The sequence below is a fragment of the Benincasa hispida genome, chromosome 7, assembly GCF_009727055.1.
Source record: "Benincasa hispida cultivar B227 chromosome 7, ASM972705v1, whole genome shotgun sequence".
NCBI classification, from domain to species: domain Eukaryota; kingdom Viridiplantae; phylum Streptophyta; class Magnoliopsida; order Cucurbitales; family Cucurbitaceae; genus Benincasa; species Benincasa hispida.
Genome location: NC_052355.1, coordinates 38,936,927 through 38,962,959, shown reverse-complemented (window position 1 = coordinate 38,962,959; position 26,033 = coordinate 38,936,927). Strand labels below are relative to the sequence as shown.

At 30.8% G+C, this 26,033-nt stretch overlaps 3 protein-coding genes across 3 annotated transcripts; 1 reads left to right on the top strand and 2 right to left on the bottom strand.

Annotated features, from left to right (window-relative positions):
* Positions 1-427: 427 nt before the first annotated feature.
* Positions 428-2,093, top strand: LOC120082021 (putative fasciclin-like arabinogalactan protein 20). The gene has a single exon (XM_039037230.1). It carries the CDS (start codon positions 956-958, stop codon positions 1,934-1,936), a length of 981 nt encoding a protein of 326 aa, XP_038893158.1. The 5' UTR covers positions 428-955; the 3' UTR covers positions 1,937-2,093.
* A 1,192-nt stretch (positions 2,094-3,285) lies between these two features.
* Positions 3,286-7,967, bottom strand: LOC120081994. Its single transcript, XM_039037191.1, has 9 exons — positions 7,637-7,967; positions 6,917-7,101; positions 5,822-6,000; positions 5,008-5,292; positions 4,868-4,926; positions 4,735-4,771; positions 4,578-4,649; positions 4,080-4,401; positions 3,286-3,941 (listed from the first exon to the last, which is right to left on the bottom strand). Exons 1-9 carry the CDS (start codon positions 7,752-7,754, stop codon positions 3,489-3,491), a joined length of 1,710 nt encoding a protein of 569 aa, XP_038893119.1. The 5' UTR covers positions 7,755-7,967; the 3' UTR covers positions 3,286-3,488.
* An 11,407-nt stretch (positions 7,968-19,374) lies between these two features.
* LOC120082185 (probable ribose-5-phosphate isomerase 2) lies at positions 19,375-20,822 on the bottom strand. The gene has a single exon (XM_039037442.1). It carries the CDS (start codon positions 20,474-20,476, stop codon positions 19,649-19,651), a length of 828 nt encoding a protein of 275 aa, XP_038893370.1. The 5' UTR covers positions 20,477-20,822; the 3' UTR covers positions 19,375-19,648.
* Between the last annotated feature and the right edge of the window lie 5,211 nt (positions 20,823-26,033).

Below are 26,033 nucleotides of genomic sequence, written 5' to 3'. Positions count from 1 at the left end.
TTTTGATGTTTTAAAAGCCTTTAAAAAATCAATCCAAACTTGCTTTTATTATAATTAGATTTTAATATTTTGACAAATTTTTCTTCTCCAATCTTTCTCGTTTCTTGTAACTTTACAAATTCGTCACAATAATTTAGAATGAGACAATTACTTTTCACAACCCAATCAGCTACATGACTTTTTAACTCTAAAGTTTAAACCAACAAATTTATGATTTAAATTTTAAAAGATATTAACTTTATATGACGGTAAAAACACAAATTTAAGGGAAATGTGATCTTGAAACCAAATAGGCTTCTTGATCCCTTTTGATTTTTTTTCTTAACTATAGGGCTAGAAATCAGTAAATGCATGATTTATTTGGGGTATAATAAGAATAAAAACTCCCCAACTTTTCTTCCTAAAAACAGTCATAATAACCTTTTTTTTTTTTTTTTTGGTTATTTTCTATTAGAGTAATTTTGATTAGGTATACTATAACTCACAATTTCCCATTAATTCATTGATTTATATTCTCTCATTATTCGAGCTAAGTCGTTCGGGCCAGTCAGGCAAGATGGGCCATTGTTTGGGCCACAAACGAGACATTGATGAAAGCCCAATAGAACATCACAAAACCGAAAAGAAAAAGAAAGAAAAAAGAAACAAGAAAAAGAATAATCAGAGACAGGCTTCGATCCTGTGACCTGTGGGTTATGGGCCCATCACGCTTCCGCTGCGTCACTCTGATTTGTTATTTTATTTATAAAATTCAGTTGCCCAGAACATCAATGTAGGGGCATTTTCGTCACACCGGGAGGACAAAACTTTCTAACGACCAATTTCAAACGCAATTCTCATCGACGTATCCAAAGCCGCCACGTGTTAACCATTTTCCCGCCAAATTAAAACCGTTCATCAAATCTCTCTGTTTAATAAACCAATTCTGAAGCTTAAACAAACACAGCCGCCATTAATGGCTTCCTCCACACTCTTCATCTCTCTCATCCTTCTCTCTTTCTTCTCTCTTTCTTCCACTTTACCCTCAGAAACCGTCCTCGACGCCGCTGAAATCTTGTCCGACAATGGCTTCGTCTCCATGGCTCTTACGCTTGAGCTCATTGCCGAATCCTTGCTCTCTCAGTCAAGTTCTATCACAATCTTCTCACCTTCAGACACTGCTTTCGTTCAATCGGGTCAGCCTTCGCTCTCTCTCCTTCGATTTCACTTCTTGCCGCTCTACTTATCTCCCGAAAGCCTCAGATCGCTCGCATCAGGCACCAAGATCCCCACGATGTTGCCTGCTCGATCGCTCACGGTAACCTCTTCTCAATCTGATTCCGTAATTTCTTTGAACAGAGTAAAGATTAGTAGCTCGCCGTTTTACGATGACGGTTCGCTTGTTGTTTATGGTATCGAGAAGTTTTTTGACCTAAAATTTCAGAATCCGAGTGTAAAATTTCGGTGTGGTTTATTGACGGTTAGGAATCCGTTTGGTGAAGCGATAGAAACCCTAAGGTCTAATGGATATTCGTCTATGGCGTTGTTTCTTGAATCTCAAATTCTAGGGTTTAATAATGGTCAATCGTCGACGATGACCGTGTTTGCTCCTTCCGATGATGCATTGGCGACTCGCGTTGATAACTTCACCGATTATCCGTCTCTGTATTTTCGCCAGATTTTGCCATGTAGAATGGCATGGAATGATCTAGTGAATCTTGAGGACGGAACAGAGTTATCAACATATTCTGAAGGATATACAATATATGTAGCGAAATCAAGCGGAATGTTGAGGATGAATGGAGTTGCAGTGTTCTATCCTAACATGTATTTGAACGAGTGGCTCGTTGTTCATGGCCTTCTTGATGGTTTTTCTTTGGCAGAGAGAATTTCAACAGTGGAATCTGATTCAGAAATGAGAAGCAACACTCATGGGATGTCAATGGATCATTGGTAAATTCTGAATCCATGAAAATGATTTCTTGCTTCCATTTTTCAAAATTTCAACAACTCTCAATGTTCTTGAACTTGTAAATTTCAACAACTTTTCTGGCTTTTATGTGTATCTGTGGAAAGAAAGTTTGAACAGAGGGCTGTAATATGAAAATTGTCAATTTTTCTTACAAGTTTGAGCTTCTTCTTATGTACAACAATCAAGAATTGGCTTCAATGTAGGTCTTGAGTGAGCTAATGAACATCTTTGGAGATGATTGATGAAGAGGTTAAAATGAAACTGGTTAAGAATATGTTTTTTTTTAATTATTATTTATATCTATTAAGCTAACTATTTAGACTTAGTTTGTAGTTCTTTATTTTTTAAAATAGCCATTTCATCCCAAATTTTTTTTAATAGCAAAGAGTTGAATTCTTGACCAAATTTTTAAAACAAATTCAAGTTTTTAAAATTTTTTTTTCTTTCCAATTTTCAAAACATGGTTTGGTGTTTAAAACATTAGTAGAAAGTATATAATTAAGGAAGAAATTTAGAGGTAGAAAAGATGTGTGTAAGCTTAATTTTCCAGAACTAAAAAAAACAAAACAAAACAAAACAAATGATTATCGAAGCCTTAGGTCATAATGAACTTGTTATAAATTTAAATTGTGGTTAGGATTACATTTTAGCATAATGCGCAAGGAAATTGAGCCAATGTCTATAACAACTTGTTCCAAATGTTGATATTGTTTTGTAAGTATGATAATTAAATGTTGCGGATAATAGAGATTTGTGTTTGAACTAACCTAATTTTTAAAGAAAAAAGAATTGCTAGAAAATTACAAAAGATATTATTTGAATAATCTATTTTTTCTATAATCAAATCAAAACAAAAATATAGAATTGTTATATGCATTTTATACACATAAAGTATTAAAATTTAATTATATTAAAAAAAGAAAGTTTCCGCCCTGAATTTTCTTTTTAATTTTTCTACTAAACCCATCAAACATTCCTTTTAAAAAACACCAAGCAAAGCCATTAAAAGTTATGCTTCTTTTTTTACTCTCTCTTGCCCGTTTTTCAACTCTCTCCAACTTAAAACTATACCATATTAATTTTTTTTTATTTAAAAAAAAAAAAAAAAAAAAAAAAAAAAAAAGAAACCACCAAAGTTTCACCTTTTAGAAGAGGTAAAAGTCACAAGGTTAAGACCTATCTTTATCTCTTCCCATTAATATCCAATCCTTAAAATGTCAATCTCAATAAAATAAATATGAATCAAACGGTTATAGTCCAATTGACGTAAAATTTGTACTATCAAGCATAATTTCATGAAACAAAAATAACCTAAAAAAGTAAAAGATGAGAAGGAAATGGACCAAAAAATTTTCTTTGATTATATACCAGAAATGACATTATATTCGAACACAAAATGGTGCTTCGCCCCATCTTGGTTTCATCCCTTGAAAGAGGGTATATACTTACATATGTATATAGCTACCAACTGTAACATTTGAAGAGGAAACTTAAGCTTCCAACCTCCTATCTATTCCTTTTTTTTTCCTCCACTTCTCTAAACTCCGCTTCTGATGCTTCTGATGCTTCTGATGCTTGATGTCGTGGATTCATCGTTTCCACTGCCATTATTATTCGTATTTGGGTTACTACTTCTCCTGCAGTTTATCGAAAAGGATAGCTTCGCAGACACATCCTCCCTTTGGGGGTGGTTTGCATACAGTATCCATAGCAACAGACACAACAATATTCCAACAGAAATCATTGCAAGTCCAGTATTCACAATCTTAAGATGACGGTGCAGATGAGGGCAGTAGGCTGTGGTGATGTTGTGAAATGTTTCCCTTACAAAATTGCAATTCTGGAAGCTGAGCAAAGGGGGAGTGTAATGCTGAAGTCCATAACTCTCATTCACTGCAGCCACCATCTGGGAATGGATGTCCGGTGAGACCCTTCCGACCGTGATGCACAGCCCAGATTCCGATACTTGACACACAAACTTCTGCCACACCTGCATTTGTAACCAAATTATCCGTCATTATTGAAATCAACACAGGAAGATGATAAGCAGTGGAGATAGCCATCATAACCATGCCTGATGTTCGGATTATAGACTAGACATTCCTAAGTTAAAATTTATGAATCTTACTGTTGATGCATTTTCAATAGTCACGTCGTTATCGCTGCATCTACTTTCTTCCAGCTGAGAGTTGTATGGGTAACAGAGAGCTGGCATTGGAGGTCCTGATTGGTTGCAGTAGTTGGGAGAACCCGGGGGTGGATTTGCATTGGCGAAATTGTAGATAAATTGATCGACGACACTCACGATGTCGTTGACGATCTTTTTGCTCTGGATCAGTGTCTGGTTTGTGGTTTTATGGTCAACACATGGAAGGATGTTGCTAAGAGCTGTTTCTGCTTGTGGATTATCCACCCATTCTTCCATAGCCATACATGTATCAGAAACAGCACTGAAAGGAGAAAAACAGGGCAGAAAATAGACAATAATGAACTTTTTTTATTTCAAAGAAATTAGAAGTGATAACAGTATATATATATAGCAGTTTCCTTTCATACAACAATACAACGATTATTAGTTAATGTTACATTATAACGATATATCCGAACGGTAAACAAACCAACTTACTTGTCAAGAATTACAAACAACCCACAAAGAACAAATGTAATTGTCACAAGTAGCCAACCACTGATTATTAATCTGCAAAATATGATGACATAATGTTATTCTACAAACATATAGATGAATCTGAAAGGTAAAAATGGTATTTCGACGAACAACTTACATATAGATTGCATGTTGATATCCAAAGAAGGACAGGACTGCAACAACAATTCCAGCCAGTGAGTAAAAAAGTATGATCAAGTTCAGTAAACAAGAACACTACACCATTATTCAAGAATTTAGGAAGTACATACAAAGACCAATGAGAGCCAGAAGAAGCATGAGTGCAGCAACGGTAATTAATGCCGAACGCCTACACTAAGATTTATGTTAGCTTTTTGACATCATAAAAGAACATAAACTTGATTGAAAGGAACAAGTTGAAGGTCCATACATCATAGTGAAAACTTTTCTTGTTTTACGAGAATTTACGGTTGTCTTATCTGCCACTGTATCTGCAGCAGTATTTAAATCTACATTTAACTCATCGATGTCATTCATTACGTCAGATGGAAGGAACACCTGGGCCACACTAATGGTCTTTGCAAGTGAGAGATATTCTGTAACATTTTTAAGCGTGTGCACAGTGTAGTCCGACTGGTTTACAACAAACTTCAAAGTATGCAAACCTTCATTGTAAAAATTATTCTGTCCAATACATAGAAGTATGCAGCCAATGCTGTGAAATAGACATGTGAGCTCGTGTCAGAAAGAAGTTAGATAATTCAGACATAAATCGAGAACAAAATAATATGATTAATAACATAAAAAGGGCAAAAGCATTAGTCAGTGCAAGCAGAGGACCGACCATTACTTAGGTTTCTAACTAAACCCATTTTTTCCTTGGGAAGAGGGGATATTTAAGAATTTGTTTGGCAAATGTTTTTAAAAACTATTTTTAAGGATGGCCATGGAAGTTAAAATTCACAAATCTGTGGTAGTGAAAGTAGAATAACTTCGTTAGTTCTAAATATCAAGTCATACATGAAATCAAAAGACTGTTTTTAAAACAGCTTTAAGGACGTCCAAAACAATACTGTGAATCTTGATTTAAGTAAAAGATATTGCCATTTTCTTTATGCGTTGGTCTATAATGGCAACACCAAAACCTGTGAAAAGATAATTAGATTTCCAAGAAACTTTTAAATGAAAGAAAGCTTGGTTTCAAAATCTAAGTACATCAGCAAGGCAAAAACAGAGAGTATTACGTTGCAGCAGATGTGAAAACAACAAGTAATGCTAGGCAAATCCACTGTGAAGTCTTTGATTCTTTGCCGTTAAGGTTAAACTTCCATCCGCAGCAACGATGAATAAGAAGAGCAATGCCAAAGAAAATGAACCAGAAGATGGAAAGAATGAAACCAGTGGCACCAGTAAATCCAACAGACTGCAGACACATATTAACATGACTGAAATGAGTACTGGTTGAAAAGTTTGGACAAGTAAATCGTTACAAATGTAGTAAGAGGATACTAAATGCTAAGGATGAGCCAACAAATGGAAAAATCATAGATTAAAATGTGAGATCCCTGCAGACATAATGTGAAGGTCTTTCAAGGACTACGCACAACAATATATGCTATAGCTATTTGAAGCTCCTGAGGAATTGCCAATAAGAGCATAGCTCAACTGGTATAATGCTTGTACTATCGACCTCGAGATCTGAGGTTCGATTCCCCCCACCCCACACTTTAATTACAATACCTTTAAAAAAAAGCTCCTGAGGAATTAGTCACTATTTAATATCTGTGATATTCTTGGGCTCCAGGTGTAAGACTTGAAGCCTACCCCCGCCTTCAGGCATCCGTTTCTAACAATAAATTTGCAGATTGCCACAACATTAAAAGAAGGGAGAATGATGAGAATGATAGTCGTTAAATCTTTGTACCATTTCCTAAAGAATTACTCTGTAGTCTTGGAAATTAGACAAAGTATGATTAAAATTCGACCATAAAGGGGGCGTTTGGTTCACCAACTTCATAAGTTGGTGTTAAACAAGAAAAAATCCTATTTTGGACATATATCGAGAAACTCCCGATTACAACTCTACACCCCAAACACAAACTTCCTAACTCCAACATATCAACTCCAAACTTCAAACTTCAAACTTCAACCTTCATAGCTCAACTCAATGCCTCAAACACCTCTAAGTGTTCAAAGATTTCCTATCCACCTCAAATAATATATCTTTGCTAGCTTAGATATTCACAAACCAATTCCAAGAAATTGTATTGAATAGTAGAATTCAAGGCAAAATATACCAAACACAGATAGTAAAATAAAATTATGGTAACAGCACTTACAGCCCAGTAATTCGGATTGGCAATGTCCCATCCACCTTCGTACACCCTAAACCCATGAAGAATATCTGGGCGCTTTGTTCTATTTGCTGCCAATACAAGAGGGCTTTGAGAGTTGTTATATGCAGATCCTGAGCCCTCAGCAGTCTCCAATATCTCGTTCTTCCAAGGACCCAAGTTTTCTTGTCCTGCAAATACAAGGCTTTCTTAACAAACAAGCGAACAGAAACAATAAAAACTACTTGAAGACCAAAGTTCTACAACCTTCATAGAAAAAGGGAAAAAGGGAGAGAAATTTTTCGTTTCCCAGAATCGGTTTGCATTTGCCAGAAGAAACCGACCACTAAAACAAAATCCAGCAAACAGGGAATAAATATTCTGCACAATGTGGCCACTTAGAATACACAAGAGAAGAAGGAGATTTCAGGATACCCAAAATCTTCCACTCGTCAATTCATGGAATTACGAAACAAAACGTCTAAATATGCCATAAAACACTTTTAACCTCCTTTAAGTAAGACGAGAGCACCCATTTCTTCAGACCAAATGAAACAGAAAATACAGATTACATAACTTAAAACTGTGATATTTATCAACAACAAAACAGACCCAACATAAAAAACAGAATCAATCGATCAAATTCACAAGAAAAATCACAACCAAATAAGTATATACGATCGAATCCCAAAAGAATTTACAAACAACAGAGAAGGATGTCCAGACCTAATTTGAATTTCCCAGAATCTTTCGGCAGCACATCCTGAGGGAAAGCCAAAACCCAGCTGAAAGTAGCAAAACCCACCAAAAATAGAAGCAAAAACGAAGCAGGGAAACCCTTCATCGGCAAAGAAAATCCCGGTACAGAGACCGCATAATACACAGAACTACCTCATTTGCCGAAATCTCGAGGCATTAAGGCCTCAAAAATCAAACAGTGAAGAACAGAGAAGGCTGGTTTTACTATGATCAAGAATTTTCAGAGCGAAGTTAATGAAGATTTATAGAACTCTGGAGAAAAAAAATGAAAAAGAGAGAGGGAAAGGGACTCACATGGTGGTGGGGGCAGTGAATTAGTGATCATGAAAAACGAAAAAGGCGGGTGTAAATTAATTAATCAAAACAAAATCAGGTTGCCTTAATTTTTAATTAATTAAAATTTTGTGTTCTAATTCAATAAAATGCTGAATCTTCTGTTGTCTAATTGAATTAAGTAAAAAAGCATGGGCAAATCCCTAAATATTTATTTTCTTCAATTATTCCATTTTGTCTCTTTGTACTTTTTCCCCTTTTCTTTTATTTCTTTCCCTTATTCTTAAAAATAAATAAATCGCATTATTTTTACTCGTGTCCCCATTACGTTTTTTAAGTTACCAAATTGCCCTCATACTAATATAAATTACGTCAGAAACTTAAATACCAAATGATATTGTCCAATTTTATTCCATACATAGTTATTAGATATTTTAGTCTATGTACTTTCATTAAATTTTAAATTTAGTCCTTCACAACTATATTTATAAGGGTAGTTGCAAATAATTAAATCTAAAGTATTTAGATATATGAAAAAATGCAAAATTTAAAATTTACTTTCAAAGTTTATTAGTGATAAATTACATTTTTACAAAAATGTTATTATACACTTTATTATTTTTTTTAAAAATATTGTCTAATGTATTTATCCCATTTTTAATATAATTTGGTTGAGTAACACTAGCTATGATTTAATGAAATTAAATATATTTTTTTATAATTCATGAAATGAATGCTAGTAATAACTAATTTTTTTATGAAGAAAACTAATATTAAATTAATTATAGGAATTACTTTTAAAATTTATTAAAAATATAAAAACTAAAATTATGTACTAAATTTCGTATTTTAACCACTATGCTATAAAATTGGGGGTTGAGGGAGATCGCCGGTGAAAGGACGTCGGCAGGTGAGTCGGGGAAACCGAGTTACCGAGTTGAACGACAGAAACGGTGTTTTGATTTGATCAGTTTTAATATTAATTAAACAAAGAAGAGTAACTAAGACATTATTTAATTCCGTTAATTAATTAAACACCTAAAGCAATGTACGTAAGATATGATCCTCTGCAACGCGATCTACGTTATACACTCATACAACCTTCTCGTTACATGGATCCCGCCAAAATAGATAGATCAGTTTATTATTATTATTATTATTATTATTATTATTATTATTATTATAGTGTGGGCCCCTGAAATATCAATCATTCAGTTTTGGTTATGATCGGAAGGTGATGATCGAGTATTATTACATGTGATGTGTGGTGTACGATGAGGTGGGCCCTTGACTGTTTACTCTTTTAGATTTCATTTTTTATCTTTTATTTTCGAAACTAATGTTTTTTCCCCTAATATTTCAATTATTATTACAAATATTGGAATTTAATTCAATTCTAAAATTAAGAATAAATTTTCGAAAACTATTATCTTTATAATTTAAAATTTTACTTGATCCTTTAAAATATGTATAGAAAATATATAAAAATACATAAAAATTATAGATAGAAGAAATGTTTATAAGCATTTTTTTTTAAATCAAAACTAAAAATTATGAAAAGGAGTAATAGTTGTTTGTGTTTAAAAACCAAGTTTATAAACATTATGCTTCGTATTTGAGTTGTGGTGTACTTTATACTATTTTATTTTCATATGTTTTTATGACATCATAGAATTTAAAACAAAATTGATATCAAATGCGACTTAAATATACTTTTTAAATGTTTAAGTTTGTGTCTATCTACTACGATTAAGTTAGTTGACACGTACTATTGATCGAAGTTTTAAATCCTCTTGCCGTTACACTTGTTATATTAAAAAAAGTTTTGTCTATTAAGTTCACCAATTTAAACACTGTATCTAATAAGTCCCTATAATTTACCACATAAGTTATTAAAGTTTTCAAATTATTTCAAACATCTCATTGACCCATTCGGTTTTTTTTAATGTGATATAATAGTCACAAAATTGATAGTTTAGAGTATCGTTTTACATGAAATTTAATTCTATAATCTCATAGGCTAGTTAGTTTTTTAGTAATTAAATTTTAAATAAAAAATCTCATAATATCTCTCTCACACACACATATATATATTTTCTGAGTCAAATGAGACGAATTTGAACCACAAATCTTTTAATCGATAACATATATTTTATTATATCATGCTTTAACAAGGTAGTAAGAATAATAATTGTGTAGTTATTTATAAATCAATAGAAAAAATAGAGGAGGACAAAGGTAAATAACAAACCACTCAAATTTTAAGAAAATCCACTGCTACTTATTTGAGTCACACATTTTTCTAATTTATATTAATCCTTGCATTTAAAAAACTTTTATACATGTTAATTAAGCTTTAGCAGTTTTAAAAATAAAATTCTAATAGATGGTTTGAATTGATTATATTCTAAAATCAAAATTTATTGTTAAAATGAATACAAATTATTAGTCCGATACTTGAGTTACATTATTATAAGCATATTTGTATACATCTTTGACATTAGTACCGATGTTTCTATAAAATTCTTATTTCTTTTGGGAGCATCTATGAAACCAAAATGTCAACAGAATTTTTGTTTTGACTCATAATCCTTTTCCTAATTAATAATAAATTAATAAGCATTTTTGTTGATAATTTAATGTGAAAAGAAGAAATGAAAATGAGATGGGTGAGTGTGGTTGGGGCACGTGAGTGAGACAGTACACAGCGGGCCCACCTAATGACAAACGCGGCGCCACACGGATTGGTGGGCCCCTGCGAGAGCTCCATAAAAGCAGCAGCACATGCATCGCACCTGATTAGAACCCCCATCACCACCGTATCTTATAAATAATATTTTAATAATTTTGTAACACCTTTCCATCTTTTTATGGGATCATGCAACCCGCTTTTAATTTTTGTTTTACCTAAAAAAAAAAACTTAAATGTCAATTTATTTCACCAATTTTTTTAAAAAAGAGGCAAATATCAATTTATTTCACCACATTTTAGATTTTTTTTTAGCAAAATATCAAATTTAAAATGTGAATCCATTAGATTAGTGATTTAGTACTTTTGCATGATTCCATCTAATATCAGTTCAAAATTATGGCGTAACTCTTTTTTAATAACCAGTGAAATTAAAGAAAAATAAAAGAAGATGAGTAGATGAAAAATATGTATCTCATCCTCATATTTTTCTTAAAATTTATATGAACTATTACATTTAAAGGAGTTTATATGTGAAATCTATGCATTAACAATTAAAACAAAATTCTAATAGAGGGCTATAATTGATCTAGTATTTTAATTTAAATAACTCCGAAGTGATATATATATATATTTATTTATTTATATTTATAATCTCGATTAAGAGTAAAAAAAAATGGACAAATTCATTCAGATATATATATTTATAATCTCGATTAAAAGTAAAAAAATGGACAAATTCATTCTGGATAATTATTTTAAATAATAAAATTGTATAAAATATTTTTAAATTTAATAAATGTCACTGACGTTTGTCAGTATTTAACACTAATAAAAAATAACATTTGCTATTACTAAAGTAAACTCATTTTATTGAAATCCATTTATTGACTCTAGATTTTTAATTTTTAAATTTAAAAGTTGCTTTTATCCCCCAAAGTTTCAATGTGGAATATTAAATTAAAAAGTTACTTTTGCTCTAAAAATGAGAATGAGATATCTTTCTCTGCACCCCATTGGAATAGGATGATAATTTCTCAATTTTATGAGAAATGCTTTTTTTTTTTTCTTCATAAGAATAAAATAATATTACAAATATATTAGTCAAATTTGAAGCTTGACCTATGTGACATTAACTAATTATTATTATATATATATATATATATAATTATTTATATTAATATAATTTTGTAAAACAAATCATATGACCTAAGAACAAATTAGGGAGTAGTTAGGTGCAATCTTAAGAGTTGAAGCAATAATTCAAGGAGAAGACCACGCCAGCACGCCAATGTTGGAGCCTTTATGAGAGAAATGATGCTTAAAAAGAAAAAAGAAAAAAGAAAATAAATAAATAAATGATCTCAAGCATATAATATATAATGCATGTTTTGATTGTCTCTTGTTTGATATTCACTATAACACAAAAGAAGTACACATATATGGCATTTATATATTCTTCTTCACTCTTAAAAATTATTTTTAAAATTAGGTTTAACTACCATTTGGATTCTTGTATCATTTTAAAAAAAAGTTTGTAATTTAAATGGTTTGATTTTAATCATTATATTTTCAATAAATTTTAATAGATTGGGTATGAATTGACTATATAAAAATATATTTTTCAAAAAAATCATTTTAATTTAAACATTTTTTATAAAATCTATTTCAAATATACTTTGGAGTGTTTCAAAAACTATTTTGAGTTCATTTTTTTTCCTAAAATAACTTAATTTCAAAATTAAAAACTTACAAAGTTAAATCAACCACACACTTAGTCATTCAAAGTTAATTTTATTGAATTTGGTTAAATAATAATAATACTAATAATAATAGTTTTCATAAAAAAAAAAAAAAAACAATTTGTCAATATATTTTTCACAATTTATAAAGAGAATGCTAATAGATACTGAATATCTTTTTTTAAAATGGACAAATTTTGAGATCTATCGAAATTTGAAAATATAGAGAATAAAAGTAGACAAATAAAAATGCAAATACTAAAATAGAACAAAACTCAAGATGACAAATGATATTTAAACTTAAAATTATCAAATAATATTGGGAGTAGCAAGAACCCTTATCTCTATAATTTATCTTATTTTATCTATATAATTAGACAAGGGAATAGAGTGTAGTAGCTTATGTTTTATTATTATTTATTTATTTATCTAGTTTACATTGCAAACTACCACTTGTCTTCTTTTATTTAACATTTATGCTCACTTTAATTAACCTTAAAGGCAATAAAATTTGCATTAATTCGATTCATTATGTTTCACTTTCTAAAGCTTTCATTTCTAAAGAAGTTATTTCACCTACCCCTTCTTAGTTTCTTAATTTCAATGTAATTCATGTCAATTTGTTTTTTTTTTTAAAAAAAAAAAAGATAAATTTTAAAAATCATCCATAAAGTAGGATGATGATTACACTTTCTACAGTAAAAATTGAGCCCTCAAACTTATAAGTATTTTAAAATTGGACTCTCAAACTTACACAATTGTAAGAATTTCATTATATGGGTTCGAGGGTTCATTTTTTTTTATTTTATTATTATTATTCATTTGGAGATCTGTTTCCTATAACTAGTATAAGTTTGAGTGTTCAATTCTAATACTTGTAGAAGTTTGAGGGCCTAACGTCAAATGAAATAGGTGGTCAGGTTCTCTTTTGATAACCTTATGAATTTTTGAAATTGAAAGTTTGAGGGTGTAATTGCGACTGCTACCATACTTCATGGATAGTTTTTACAATTTGCCAAAAAAGAACAATAGAACAACAAAATATTAATATCAAAATAGTTAAATTGGAATTTATTTTAAAATAAGATAATTATTTTAAATGACAAAATTGGTAGAAATATTTATAAATATAGCAAAATGTCATGGTCCATCCATGGTAAACAGTGATAGACACAAATATTTATCTATGTCAGTGATAGATACCGATAGACACTAATACATAGTAACATTTTACTATATTTACAAATAAATCGGATTATTTTTCTATATTTGAAAATAACCCATAAAAATATTATAAAAATTTATAAAATTGAATGGTAACATAATTAAAATTTTAGATTTTTGAAGGACAAACTAAAAAAATAGTTTCTCAACAGCAAAATTGGAGTAAAAATGAATTAAAAAAACATCCATAAAAGAGAAAAAAATCACAAAGGGAAGTATCTAGCTAAACCAAAGACCAAAGCAAATGCTTTCTTAGATGGTAAGTAAAGGAAAAGAAGCAAAGTGGTTTCACTTGGTAATGTGCAAATCCCTTTATCTTATAATTTAAGCTACAAATATTCAATCCACACTTTTAACTTTACCATTTAGGCAACAATCCTTTTTATGTAATCAAATAATATCAATTAATTATTTTTTTTTCCTTTTAAAACAACTAGTGATTAAAGATATGATTTCCTTTCATCTCATAACTTATTATTTTATTTAATATCAATGAAAGTACCCAAAATCATATTTGTCCTTTTATTAGTAAAGGCCAAAGAATTGTAAAAGGAGAATTATAGTTTGCCAATCTTTGATCAAAACTTTATGAATGCATTTATTGATGTGTGTTATCAAATGGGTCATTCCATTCAACAATCGTTACATTGATTAATAATGAAGATTATGGCATATCTTTATAATTAATTTCCAAAATTTATTTTAGAAAAAAAAAAAAAAAACTTTTTGGTTTCCAAGTTTTAGGTGGAATTTTTGTTAAGTCTCTCAGTTTCAAAATGTTATATATTTAGGTCCGATTTGATAACTATTCATTTTTTATTTTTTGTTTTTGAAAAATCAAGCATATTTTCTCATAATTTCTTACAATGATTTGCATATTTCTTAAGTTCAATAGTTGAATTGTTATTCAAATTCCAAAATTAAAAATAAGATTTTGAAAGCTACTTTTTTTAGTTTTTAAAATTTGGCTTGATTTTTTAAACTATTGGTAAAAAGTAGATGACAAAGGAATAAATTTGTAGGTTGACGTAATCTCTATGGGGTTAAATTTTAAAAAAAAAAAATTAAATAGTTATCAAATCGGACCTTAGTCTTTTAAATTTGAAGTTTGATTTTTATTCATTGTTTATGCTTCAAAATATTACAATTTTACCTTTGAAATTTAAGTTTTGTTTTAATTTAGTCCATATGTTTTAAGATTTACACTTTTATTCTCGATTTTTCATTAAATACTCACCTTTAGTCTTTAGCGTCAATGTCTATTGCTTAATTTAAAATAATTACGAAGTGAAATTTAAAATTTAATTTTACTAAAAATGAAAAATAGTAAAAGTTAATTAATTATAATTCTTTGAAATTAATCAATAGACATTAACACCAAAGACAAAAATTGAATCTTTAGTGAAAATCTAGATTAAAAGTATAAATTTTGAAATTTAGAGACTTGATTGAAACAAAACTCATAACCCAAGACAAAAATTGCAACATTTTGAAATCTATAGACTAAATTGTAATAGAACTTAAATCGTAAGAGTAAAATTACAATATTTTGAAATTTAGGGATTAAATTAAAACCAAACTCAAAATTTAAAGAACTAAAAATGTAATATTTTGAAATTTAGGGACCAAATATAAACTAGATCATGAGACAAAAAAAAAAAAAAAAACCCTTCGTTTTAAATACATTTATTATACGTTTGTTATATGTCGTTCATATGAACAAAAATGTCAAATGAAAGGATACTCTTACGATGTTGACCATACAAAACTCTATTCTTATATTTAGCTAAGAGAATGAATGGACAATTAAACTTGCCATATTAAATAATTTCTTAAACTTGAGGGGCCTATAATCAAGTGGAATTTTGGGTATATGTGCAAATTTAGCAATTTGTTTTTAACCAAATAAGAAATCTTCTCAAAACTTTTCAATTTCTTGTTTGAGGGGTCATGATTCCTAGTCATGAAAATGGGTCCAATGTGAAAACAAATTTCCAAAGTAAAACTTTAAAGTAACAATCAAGAATTTATAAATAAAGCATTTAAAAGGAGCAATTCTGTAAATTGTGTTTGTGGGGACTTTTGACCCAAATGGTGATTAAAAGGGTAACCATCCAATCCAAAGGAAAGGGACAGAAAAAGGAGAGAAAAATGAAAAGAAAAATAAAAAAAAGTTAGGCCTATCCCACTTTTGTGTATTGGTGTTTTATTTTTTCTTGTTTATTTTAATGAGTTAGTTGTAAAATCAGTCCAATTTTGTGGAGTTGGTTGCCTATATATGTATTTAATAGAAGGTTGCCTAAATAGTATTATTCAACTATAGACCATAGTAATAATTATAACAAGCTTAACCATATGCTATAATAATAGAAATATGGAAATTTATGATTTGAGAATAGTGCATTTGATTGACTAATCAATATAACAACCATAAAAATGGTAAAATTTACAAAAATGCCCATGAGTTCGACAACGACGTGAGAGAATAAGTGATAGTAACAAAATGTCAAGTTGAATATAATATAAATAGTTATCATTTTAACTTAGAAAGTATAGGATGTTTATTTAATAATTTAAACATTTTTTTTGGGATGTTTTGTTTATATATATATTTAAAAAGTATTCATATGATTTTTTTTTGTCAAATTTTCCATCAACATTTCTATAAAATCTACACCAATGTCGACGAGTGATTGAATTAGACATTTTGAACTTAACGATATTTATTTTTGAATAGATCTAGAATGTTTTAATTGCAAATCTGAAAATGACTTGACCTCTTGATCTAAATAATTGACTTAGACTATGTTAGTTGATATGATACGTTATTCATTGAGTTATGGTCAAATAGACAAAAAATGAACCTTTGGTTATATAAAGAACCTAATCTAATACAATAATGTAATACTTATTAGATTTATTTAGAGCCATGAAAAGAAAAAAAAGAAAATCACTTCTAGGAAATGTCAACATATTTTCATAAATAGAACTAAAAATAGTAGCTTGATATCATTTTCATACTAGGAAAGAACAATAAGAGACCAATAATACTTCTGGTATTTATTATTATGTAGATGGTTTTGATATTACCCCATTTTGGAGGGCATTAATAAAAAGAATTAAAAGGAAAAGGTCAGTTATGTAAAAGGCAAACAATTATAAAATTAATGGGAATGGGGCCAGGATGCAATGATTGGGCCTCAATGCAGAAGAAAATGGGCCCATTGCTGAAGATTTGTTGGGTCTCAAAGCCCATCATTCAGGCCCTACTTTGGGGCCCAGTTGGCACCTTAAAAGGATGCAGATTCCTCTAGTTTGTCGGCTCTTTTGATCTGAAAATCAGTAACAATAATAATCTGTTGAATAAATTATGACAAATTAATATATTTAAATAAAATCGGCTAATAGTGTGGAAAAATAAAAATAAAATAAAATAAACTTGAACTCTTTCCATAAGAAATAATATTCCGTTTTGGTATGAATGATTAAGGTATGCTCATGTTGACAATCCGACTTTAAAATGAAAGATACCTAAATTAATATATTTAAATAAAATCGGCTAATAGTGTGGAAAAATAAAAATAAAATAAAATAAACTTGAACTCTTTCCATAAGAAATAATATTCCGTTTTGGTATGAATGATTAAGGTATGCTCATGTTGACAATCCGACTTTAAAATGAAAGATACCTAATCGTTAAGGAAGAAATTGTCTCATGATTATTAGGACAATACGCGAATTGTCTTGAACATGAAACTTCTGAAAGTGAAAAACAAACAAAGTCAAAAGAGGTACTTATTGTGCTAATAGTTTACCCACTAGCAACTTCAGAAGAGAGAACTTGGATATATAGAGGTTGTATCTTAGAAGGTATGTCGTCATATATGTCAATGATGCTCCGAGCCCGCTTTGAGATCGAGTCCAAACGTTAATTGCTGAATGTGTGCTTGCTCTTACCTGATTTCATGTTCCATAGCTAAAAAATTGTACCCACCTAATTTCAAGGCATGTTTAGGAGTGATGTTGAAATAGTTACGATCAATTTTTTTTGTTAAGTTAACAAAATCACTCCAAAGTATGTTTTTAATAATTCAAAACTAATTATTTTAACTGTATATAAATCTACCGACATTAATCACTTGTTTGGAATAATTTTTAAGTGCTTAAGACACTTTATTTTGCACTCGAAGCCTTTTTAAGCACATAAAATGTCATTCCAAACAAGCCTAAATTGATTTTGAACGAACATGAATCTAACAAAAGTGAATTTCACTATTTCAAAATCACTCTTAAACTGTACTAATTCACACAAACACTAGAAATTCAGCCAAAGCTAAAAAGCAAAGACAATCAGCACTTAAAAAGATAACAAGTAAAATGCATGTAGATCATGTTACCAACTGCCTTCAACGACTTGAAACGAGGACGCAGAGGAAAATTTTCATCATAGGTTTATCAGAAATAAAGTAAATGTGCTCGAATTTGAAGATATTCACAACTTTGATTTGCTGAATATCTATGTACAAATTAACTCCATAAGAGTGCGCCAAGTCAAGCTGTTTCACCTAAGTGAATCAACTTTTGAAACCAAAGAAGATGCCAAAGACCATATATTTGAAAGGGTATGGCAAACAACCAGTACCAAATTTCCTAGTCCTTATTTTTACATTCAAAGCAATAAGAAATGAGACATCTATCAGGGATGGGAGAAGAGAATTCTACAACTTCACACAAATTTTTGTGCCCAAAATGAAATCTCTCACTTTTGAAAAGTTTTTGACTTTTTGCTTGCATCATCTCCGTGGAAATTACCAAAATGATTAAGTGCATGTGAGTTAGGCTCTCAAGTCTCGCATACGCTAATATGGAGCAAAAAAGAGAAAGCACGAGAAGAAATAGAGAGAGCGAGGAGTGAATAAAACCTAAACTCAAAAGAGCGAGAGCAAGATAAAGAGAGAGAGCGGGAGAAAATAGATAGTGAATAGCAGAAAAACCTAAACCTAAAGTCGGAGGAGCGAGAGTAGTGAGGGCGAGATCCTAATCTGCATGCATAATGGTTTATTTTGGTGATTTCACGATGTGACGTAAGCAAAAAGTAAAAACACGCACAGTGTTATGTACGCTGAATATTATGATTCCTGCACAGCCAACTGCTAAGTTCACAAAACCTAAGCATGGAAGAAGCAAGATCTTCAGCTGCTTGTGCTTGCAATGAAGGAAGGAGTCAAACAAACAATCCTGAATACAAGGTTGTAACTGAAACTCCACAATCTTCCACACAAAACAAGGCTAATTAGGCAATACTGAATCAGAGATTGAGCAAGTCAAATTCAAACACAAGAAAATGGTGACGAAAACCAAAAGTTATCAACTTTAGAAAGAGAAAAAACAAATGCATTGCCAATTATAAAGTCAAGCTATAAACCAACCATATGCCAAATGAACATTTTAAGAGTTTCTGTTGGTTTGGGATGGAATTTTCAGGAAACAAAAAGGTCAAGGTCAATTCAACAAGATTTAGAAGAAACAATTCCAACCAGCCAACCAAAGAATTGTCCACAAACAAGTGTTAAGATACTCTCAAAGACAACCACAAACAAGAACCACAAATGAACATCAAATGAAGATAGCAACCAACCAACAGAAAATTTTCAAACACAATGAAATAGTGTAGAGAAACTGTACAAATGTCAAGCAGAGGTTATACTTGCTGAAAGGCAGAGTTCTAGATCCCATAACGAGCTCCAAGGGGTAGACTATGGGGGAAAATCGCAAAGTAAACTGGAATCCGAACGATAAGAGAGATTGCTCATTCAAAAAAGCTAACTTATAGTTATAACTCATCTTAGTAAGTTGTTCATGAGGCCAATTCCTAAAATCGTATCTAATTGGTTCTAAGGAACCAATAACTCTTCTCTATTACAACAATAGCTAATCAAGGTCACCTAAGGATAATATGGTTTCAGAAACCAAAAAATACAAAAAGTAATAGCAGGGTATACCCATTTGAGGAGCCATTAAAACAATCTCTAGCTTGCTTTCTGATACTTGCTACTTATTCTTGATGGTAATTCCAAGTTCCCCTGCAACAATCAAAGTTGTAGCCATCCCAAGAAACATTCCATGCTCAACAACACCCGCAAGACGCAAAATCTCATCACTAGCAATGTTCAAATCTCCAATATCTTCCTTGAAATACAAGTCCACAATGTAATTGCCATTGTCAGTAACAAATGGTTCTCCACTTTCACCTGAGGTTCTGAGCTTTGCAACACAACCAGAGCCTTCAAACAGCTTCTGCAGCCGCGCGGCGGTGAAGTTCCAACAAAAGGGCACAATCTCCACCGGCATGGCTAACCCACTGCCTCCCAAATACTTAACCAATTTCGACTCATCAACAATCACAACGAACTTCTTGCAAGCACCCTCCACCATTTTCTCTCTCAGAAGAGAGCCCCCACGGCCCTTTACCAGATTGAGATGGGGATCGACCTCATCGGCGCCGTCGATTGCGAGATCAAGAACAGGGTGCGAATCTAGGTCTGAGAGAGGGATTCCCAACGAGACGGCTTGCTCATGAGTTTTTTTGGAAGTGGGAATTCCTATAATGTTCTTAAGCTTCCCTAGGCGCAATAGCTCGCCGATTCGATCAACGGCGTGCTTAGCTGTGGAACCGGTGCCAAGGCCCAGGACCATGCCGGATTCGACATACTCGACGGCCTTATACGCAGCAATCTTCTTCAATTCGTCTTGTGTTAGAATCCCAGATGACAATGGGGGTGCCAAAAGGCCAGATGGAGTAGAAGAAGGGACAACAATGGCGGTTTCCATGGCGGATTTCTCCGACCCAATAAATCGGCGGTAATAAGGAATAGCCATAACCCCAAATTGAAAAACGCCTCAAAATCTAATTCGAAAAAAGGGTTAAGGGCGGCGAAGAAGAATCAAAAGGGGTTCCACATGGGACTTAGGAATTGACAATAAAGTGGAAGCAATCAATCAAGGTAGGCAGAGTGCAAAACAGGGGAAACCCAGTTGGGTGAAAGTAAGAATGAGGGAGGGAAAATCAGAGAAAATGGAGAGATTTTCTGTTTGGTTCTCGGGAAAAAGCTCGATTTTAAAGGGGGAGGAAGGGAAGAGGGAAACAACGACGTTAGTGCGTTTGTTTAAACAAAATTTCATAGGATTTGAGAGATTACAGGACGCGGTGCGGGGAAAATTGGCCACTGCTCGACGGCTCATGTTTTTTCACATATATATATTATATGAAAAAACATTCATTAGCTAATTGAACTTTGAAATACCATTTTTTTAGTTAAAAATATTTTCGGCGGTGGGATCGAACAAATTATAAAAGTAGCCATTTTTATTTATTAGAAAAAAAAATGTTTTTTAAAGTTTAAAAAAATCATTTTTATTTAAATTCATCCGATAAAAAAAGTTACTCAATAAAGAGTTTTAAAGGCTATTTTAAGTAGTTATCAAATATTTTATTTTTTTTAAAATGACTTGTCTTCAAATTTAAACATTTAAAAAGTTAAACCCTCTAATTTCTAAATTTAAATTAGTACTTTTTGGTATAGTAAGAAATTTGATGCACGAAATTTTTAGTTGCTAACACATGGTAACAATTTACTTTTTAGTTTTTGTTTTTAAAAATTAAGCATATTTCATCAACATATTTTATATTGTATCTTTCTAGTCGAATTATTGGCCAAATTCCATAAACAATTTTTTTTTAAAAAAATTACTTTTAAGTTCTCAAAGTTATAGGTATATTTTTTTTAAAAAAAAAACATAAAACAAAATGATTACTAAACGGGCCTTAGTTTTCAAACTTTAATAATTAATGATTTAGTTTATTTATTTACAATTGTTAATGATTTAATCTCCATGGTAAAAAATATTATTATAGCTGAATGAAATTTTCTACACCTTTAGATCAATTTTTGGATCGGAAATCAAATCTACATATAAACTATAAATATTGAGTCATTATAAAGCAAAAATTGACATTTAGTTTTAATGAAATTTTTTATTATATGAACTAAAATTGTTATAAATTTTAAAGTATAAAGACTATATTGTTATTTTTTAAAGCTCTTGAACCAAACTATTACAAATTTGAAAGTACAATAATTAAACGTTGCGAGTTAAAATTATATGGCCATTTTTTTTAAAAATTTTCATGATAGTTTAGGTACCAAAAGTATTTTAATTCTTTTCATGGTAATTTGGACCATATTTCAAATTGCTCTAATTTAAATTTGGTCAAATTGCAAATTTAAATTTAGATAAATTACAACCAATACAAACATAACTCAACTAACATATAGTACATGTTAATGATAAATTTGTGATTTGAATCCTCATACTCTCTATTTTACTGAAAAAATTTAGTTAAATTACAAATTTATTTCAAAACTTTTAAATTTATGTCTTTTCAGCTTTAGTCCTTAAAAAATGTCTAATGAATTTCTAAAATTTTAATTTTATCTTTAGTAAATTTCTATTTTTCTTTTGTCTAAATAGGATTTCAAAACTTTTAATTTCGTCTGCGTCTTATTCTGACCAGAGTCTTTCTTACGGTAAAAACAAGAAGGCTCTATTCGGTAGGGTATATGAAAATTAAAGTTTGAAAACAATGGATTCAAAGAAAACAAAGTTGTATTTAATGTTTTAAAATATGTGTTTGGTAACATATTCAAAAACTGAATTTTAACTTATAAGATGTGTTTGAATCATAAAATAGTTACTGACTAAATATTAGTTAACAATAAACTATTATTAATTTAGTTATGAACATGTTTTATCTTAAAAAATTGTACAATTATTATTTTTTTAATATTATATAATTTACACTACATTACATAATACATATTATAATTTTAAAAGAATGAATTGAGTTTATAATGTAACCTACCGTAATTCTAAATATTTTTATCTCTATTTAATATATTCTCACACTTTAAAACTTAAAATTCAAAATTTGGATACAATTAAAACATAAAAATGTTATTTTCAGAATTTACGCCGTTTGGATCACATAGTTTTAAAACATTTTTGAGAAATATGATTTGGATTATCTACCAAACATATATTTGCTAAATTGAATATGAAAATATAAAACAAAATCTAGATACCAACTAAACAGTCTTTATCTCTTCTTCAATTAAAGTTTTTATTCTATTTTTTAACAATTTTTAAATAAGTAAATTTAGAAATTAAAACTAATCTTCAAATTCGAATTTGTGTATGATATCTAAATTTTTTCACTTTCCTTGATGATTTTCCTTTGACTTTGTGTATGATATCTAAATTTTTTCACTCTCCTTGATGATTTTCTTTTGACTTTGTGTCCCATAGAGGTGGCGCCATCAAGTGATAGACCTCATCACTATTTCTTTTGCAAAGATACTTTTCATATATGATATATTATTTACATTCCTCTAAGTTTCATACCTTGTTGACATATATATATATATATAAAAGAAAAAGAAAGTTTCATGCCTTGTTCTAATTCAACCATGATTAAGATATGATTTATCTTCTTCAAAATAGAAGATTTGATCTTATACCTTACCATCTTTTGACTAAAAAGAATAGCATTAATCTTTAATTTTGTTATTAACCATGTCACCAAAATATAATTTCGTCTCAAAATTTGATATTTGACTTATTACATGTGATTATAGGCTCTACTCCATTTGATAACTATTCGATTTTGAAAATCAAAATCTTGTTTGATAACCATTTCGTTTTTTGTTTTTGGTTTTTGAAAAACCGTGTTTGTTTTTTTACAACTTCTTACCATGATTTTTATATTTCCTAACATTTGAATTCTTAGCTAAATTATGAGAACAAAAACAAGTTTTTCAAAACTATTTTTCTAGTTTATAAAACTTGATTTGGTTTTTGAAAGCATCCATAAAAAGTAGAAAAATCAATAAGTGGAAGTAGTGTCTATAAACTTATTATTATTTTTTTAATTTTTTTTTTTTTAAGAATGACTTAAGTTTTATACTGCTTATATCCATAAATTTTCTAGTTCTTGTTTTCCACTTTACATTAATAATTTTTAAAATCATACCAATTTTTAAAAATTAAAAAAAGTTAATTTTTAAAAATTTATTTTTATGTTTAAAAGTTGACTAAAAATTGAAGCGTTTCTTTTAACAAACGTGAAAAAACATAATCGAGGTAGGAAATAAAGCACTAATTTCAGGGTTATTTAGATTTGTGGGGGAGCTTTGAAAGTTAATTAGGGAAAAGGGGGAGTTCGAAACTTATTTAGGGGAAAGTGAGTCTTTTTTTGTCCCCATCTCAAGAGACACATTCGACAATTGTTGAATGAGAAATTTTGGACCAATCACAAGTCACCACATCGTTTGCTAAATTAACGACGAATTTCTAAATCATTGACTTTGGGTCAAATTAGAAGTTGACACATGTCCCGAATTGAATTGAAGATAAGTTTCGATGACGTCACACGGATGAATTAGATGAGATTAAATTGGTCAAATTTGATATTATGATTTGGGCTTAAAGTCCAAACTACAAAAAAAAAAAAAAAAAAAAAAAATTAATAGACCCAAATTCCAGATCAGGCCCAAAACCAACTAACTGGGCCCAAGGGTGTCACACCCCGCCTCCAGACCACCTTCTTAGCCTAGGAGAGGGATGCGACTGCAGCAATTATCAACCCTCGAGCTGGCACTTACTGCCTAATGATTCTTGCGGAATAACTCTGATACCATACTATAACTTATACACAGCGGAATGATTAAGAAAACATTTTAAAGAGTGTGAGCTATTAAGCCCATTGAGTTGTTCTTTTAAGATGAAATTCACTTTGAAAATCATCGTTTTTGGGAAATCAATCACATGCCAACACTCGCATTATAACTCACGCACAGTAAAAGGTATAATCATGCAACCAATAATCTTTATCTCAAAATCTACACGTAGCATGCATATCATATCATCAATCAATACAATCATCTATGGAAACCTTTCTATGACCTCAATTCCCGCCAATGTGCACGTCAACCATTTTATTTATCCAGCTAGCAATGCTTAGGTACTTGACCATATTTCCCGCCGGTCGTCACCGACTATTATTTTCCGCCGACCATTATTTCCGCCGACTGAAGTCGACCATTATTTCCCGTCAAGCACCTTTTGTTAAGCATGCTAACCACATCTCGGGCATAATCGCAGTTTCCATAGTCACACACAAACAATATCATGGCTTCACAGTATTTACGATGCACTTCTCTTTTTAACTTAAATGAATATTCACAATGGATTTTTCTGTAATGCTTGCGAGAGATGACGGCAAACCCTATAATTCATAGGATAGCAAATTCTAACATCTCAAGACTGTGATCTTCAGGTTATACAACTATAATATTCACATTACGTACTGATTTATCAAAGACACAGTGCTAACAAAGAAGTATAACACCCACAGTACATCAAGCTACTCACTGTACTTTCTGTCTAACAAAGCACGTACTATTTACCAAATATACTGACTTTACTCAACTATCATGCTAACAAATGATACTCTGGAGTGACATAACATTTACCACGTATACTAACCTAGCAAAATTATCATGCTAGCAGGGATGGTATTATCTAATGCAACATAATACGCACAACATCTACTGAATTACTAAAAGCAATGTAACACTCACAACACATGTTAACTATCAAAACTATAACACTCACACTATGTTTAATTATCAAAGCTATAACACTCATCTTAATTGCTTAGGAGCCTTTCTATAGTTCCCTTTTTTTACCTCGGGCTCCCTTTTTACCCCTAGAATCTAGATCCAACTTACAGCTTAGATTAATCATAGTTCTAAACCTTATTTTGAGATACTTCCTTCTACAAAACTATTCTAAAATGTCTCAAAAAGCTTACCATAAAATCTTAGCTCATAACTCTTCATGGTTTAGCCGAAATCATCCAAACATCAAGATTGGCCCAGCTTACCCGATAGCTCGAACCCTCTATATTTTTCTCATTCTCCAACCCAATTCCTTAGAGCTTCTTCTCCGGCAGCCTCACCATGAACACTAGACTCTCTTATCTTTTAGATGGCTTTGGAATTATATAAAACGATCGAGCATATTGGGAGATCTCCTCGTCTCAAGTTGATGCATTCTCCTCCACCCTCACTGTCCAATGCACTCTACTCTCCCCCTCTTTTTACGAATTTTATGATTTGTGATTTGAAAATAACATCTCAAAGGCTCTATTTATAGGCGTCCAAACCTCCTATGGTGTTGACACCACCTACTTGGTTGCATGACCAAATGTTTAATCCTCCTCTTTATCAACGTAATCTGACTTCACCTTGGTTGAATGTGTTTTTCCCAAACGCATCCAACACAATTTCTTAGGATTTAAGAATTTCTCTTAATC

Coding starts and splice junctions, on each gene's coding strand:
- LOC120082021 (XM_039037230.1), top strand. CDS start 956: ATGGCTTCCTCCACACTCTTCATCTCTCTCATCCTTCTCTCTTTCTTC.
- LOC120081994 (XM_039037191.1), bottom strand. CDS start 7,754: ATGAAGGGTTTCCCTGCTTCGTTTTTGCTTCTATTTTTGGTGGGTTTT. Junction 4,772..4,867: donor TCTGGCTCTCATTGGTCTTT/GTATGTACTTCC, acceptor TTGTTGTTGCAG/TCCTGTCCTTCTTTGGATAT. Junction 4,650..4,734: donor TATCAACATGCAATCTATAT/GTAAGTTGTTCG, acceptor CATATTTTGCAG/ATTAATAATCAGTGGTTGGC.
- LOC120082185 (XM_039037442.1), bottom strand. CDS start 20,476: ATGGCTATTCCTTATTACCGCCGATTTATTGGGTCGGAGAAATCCGCC.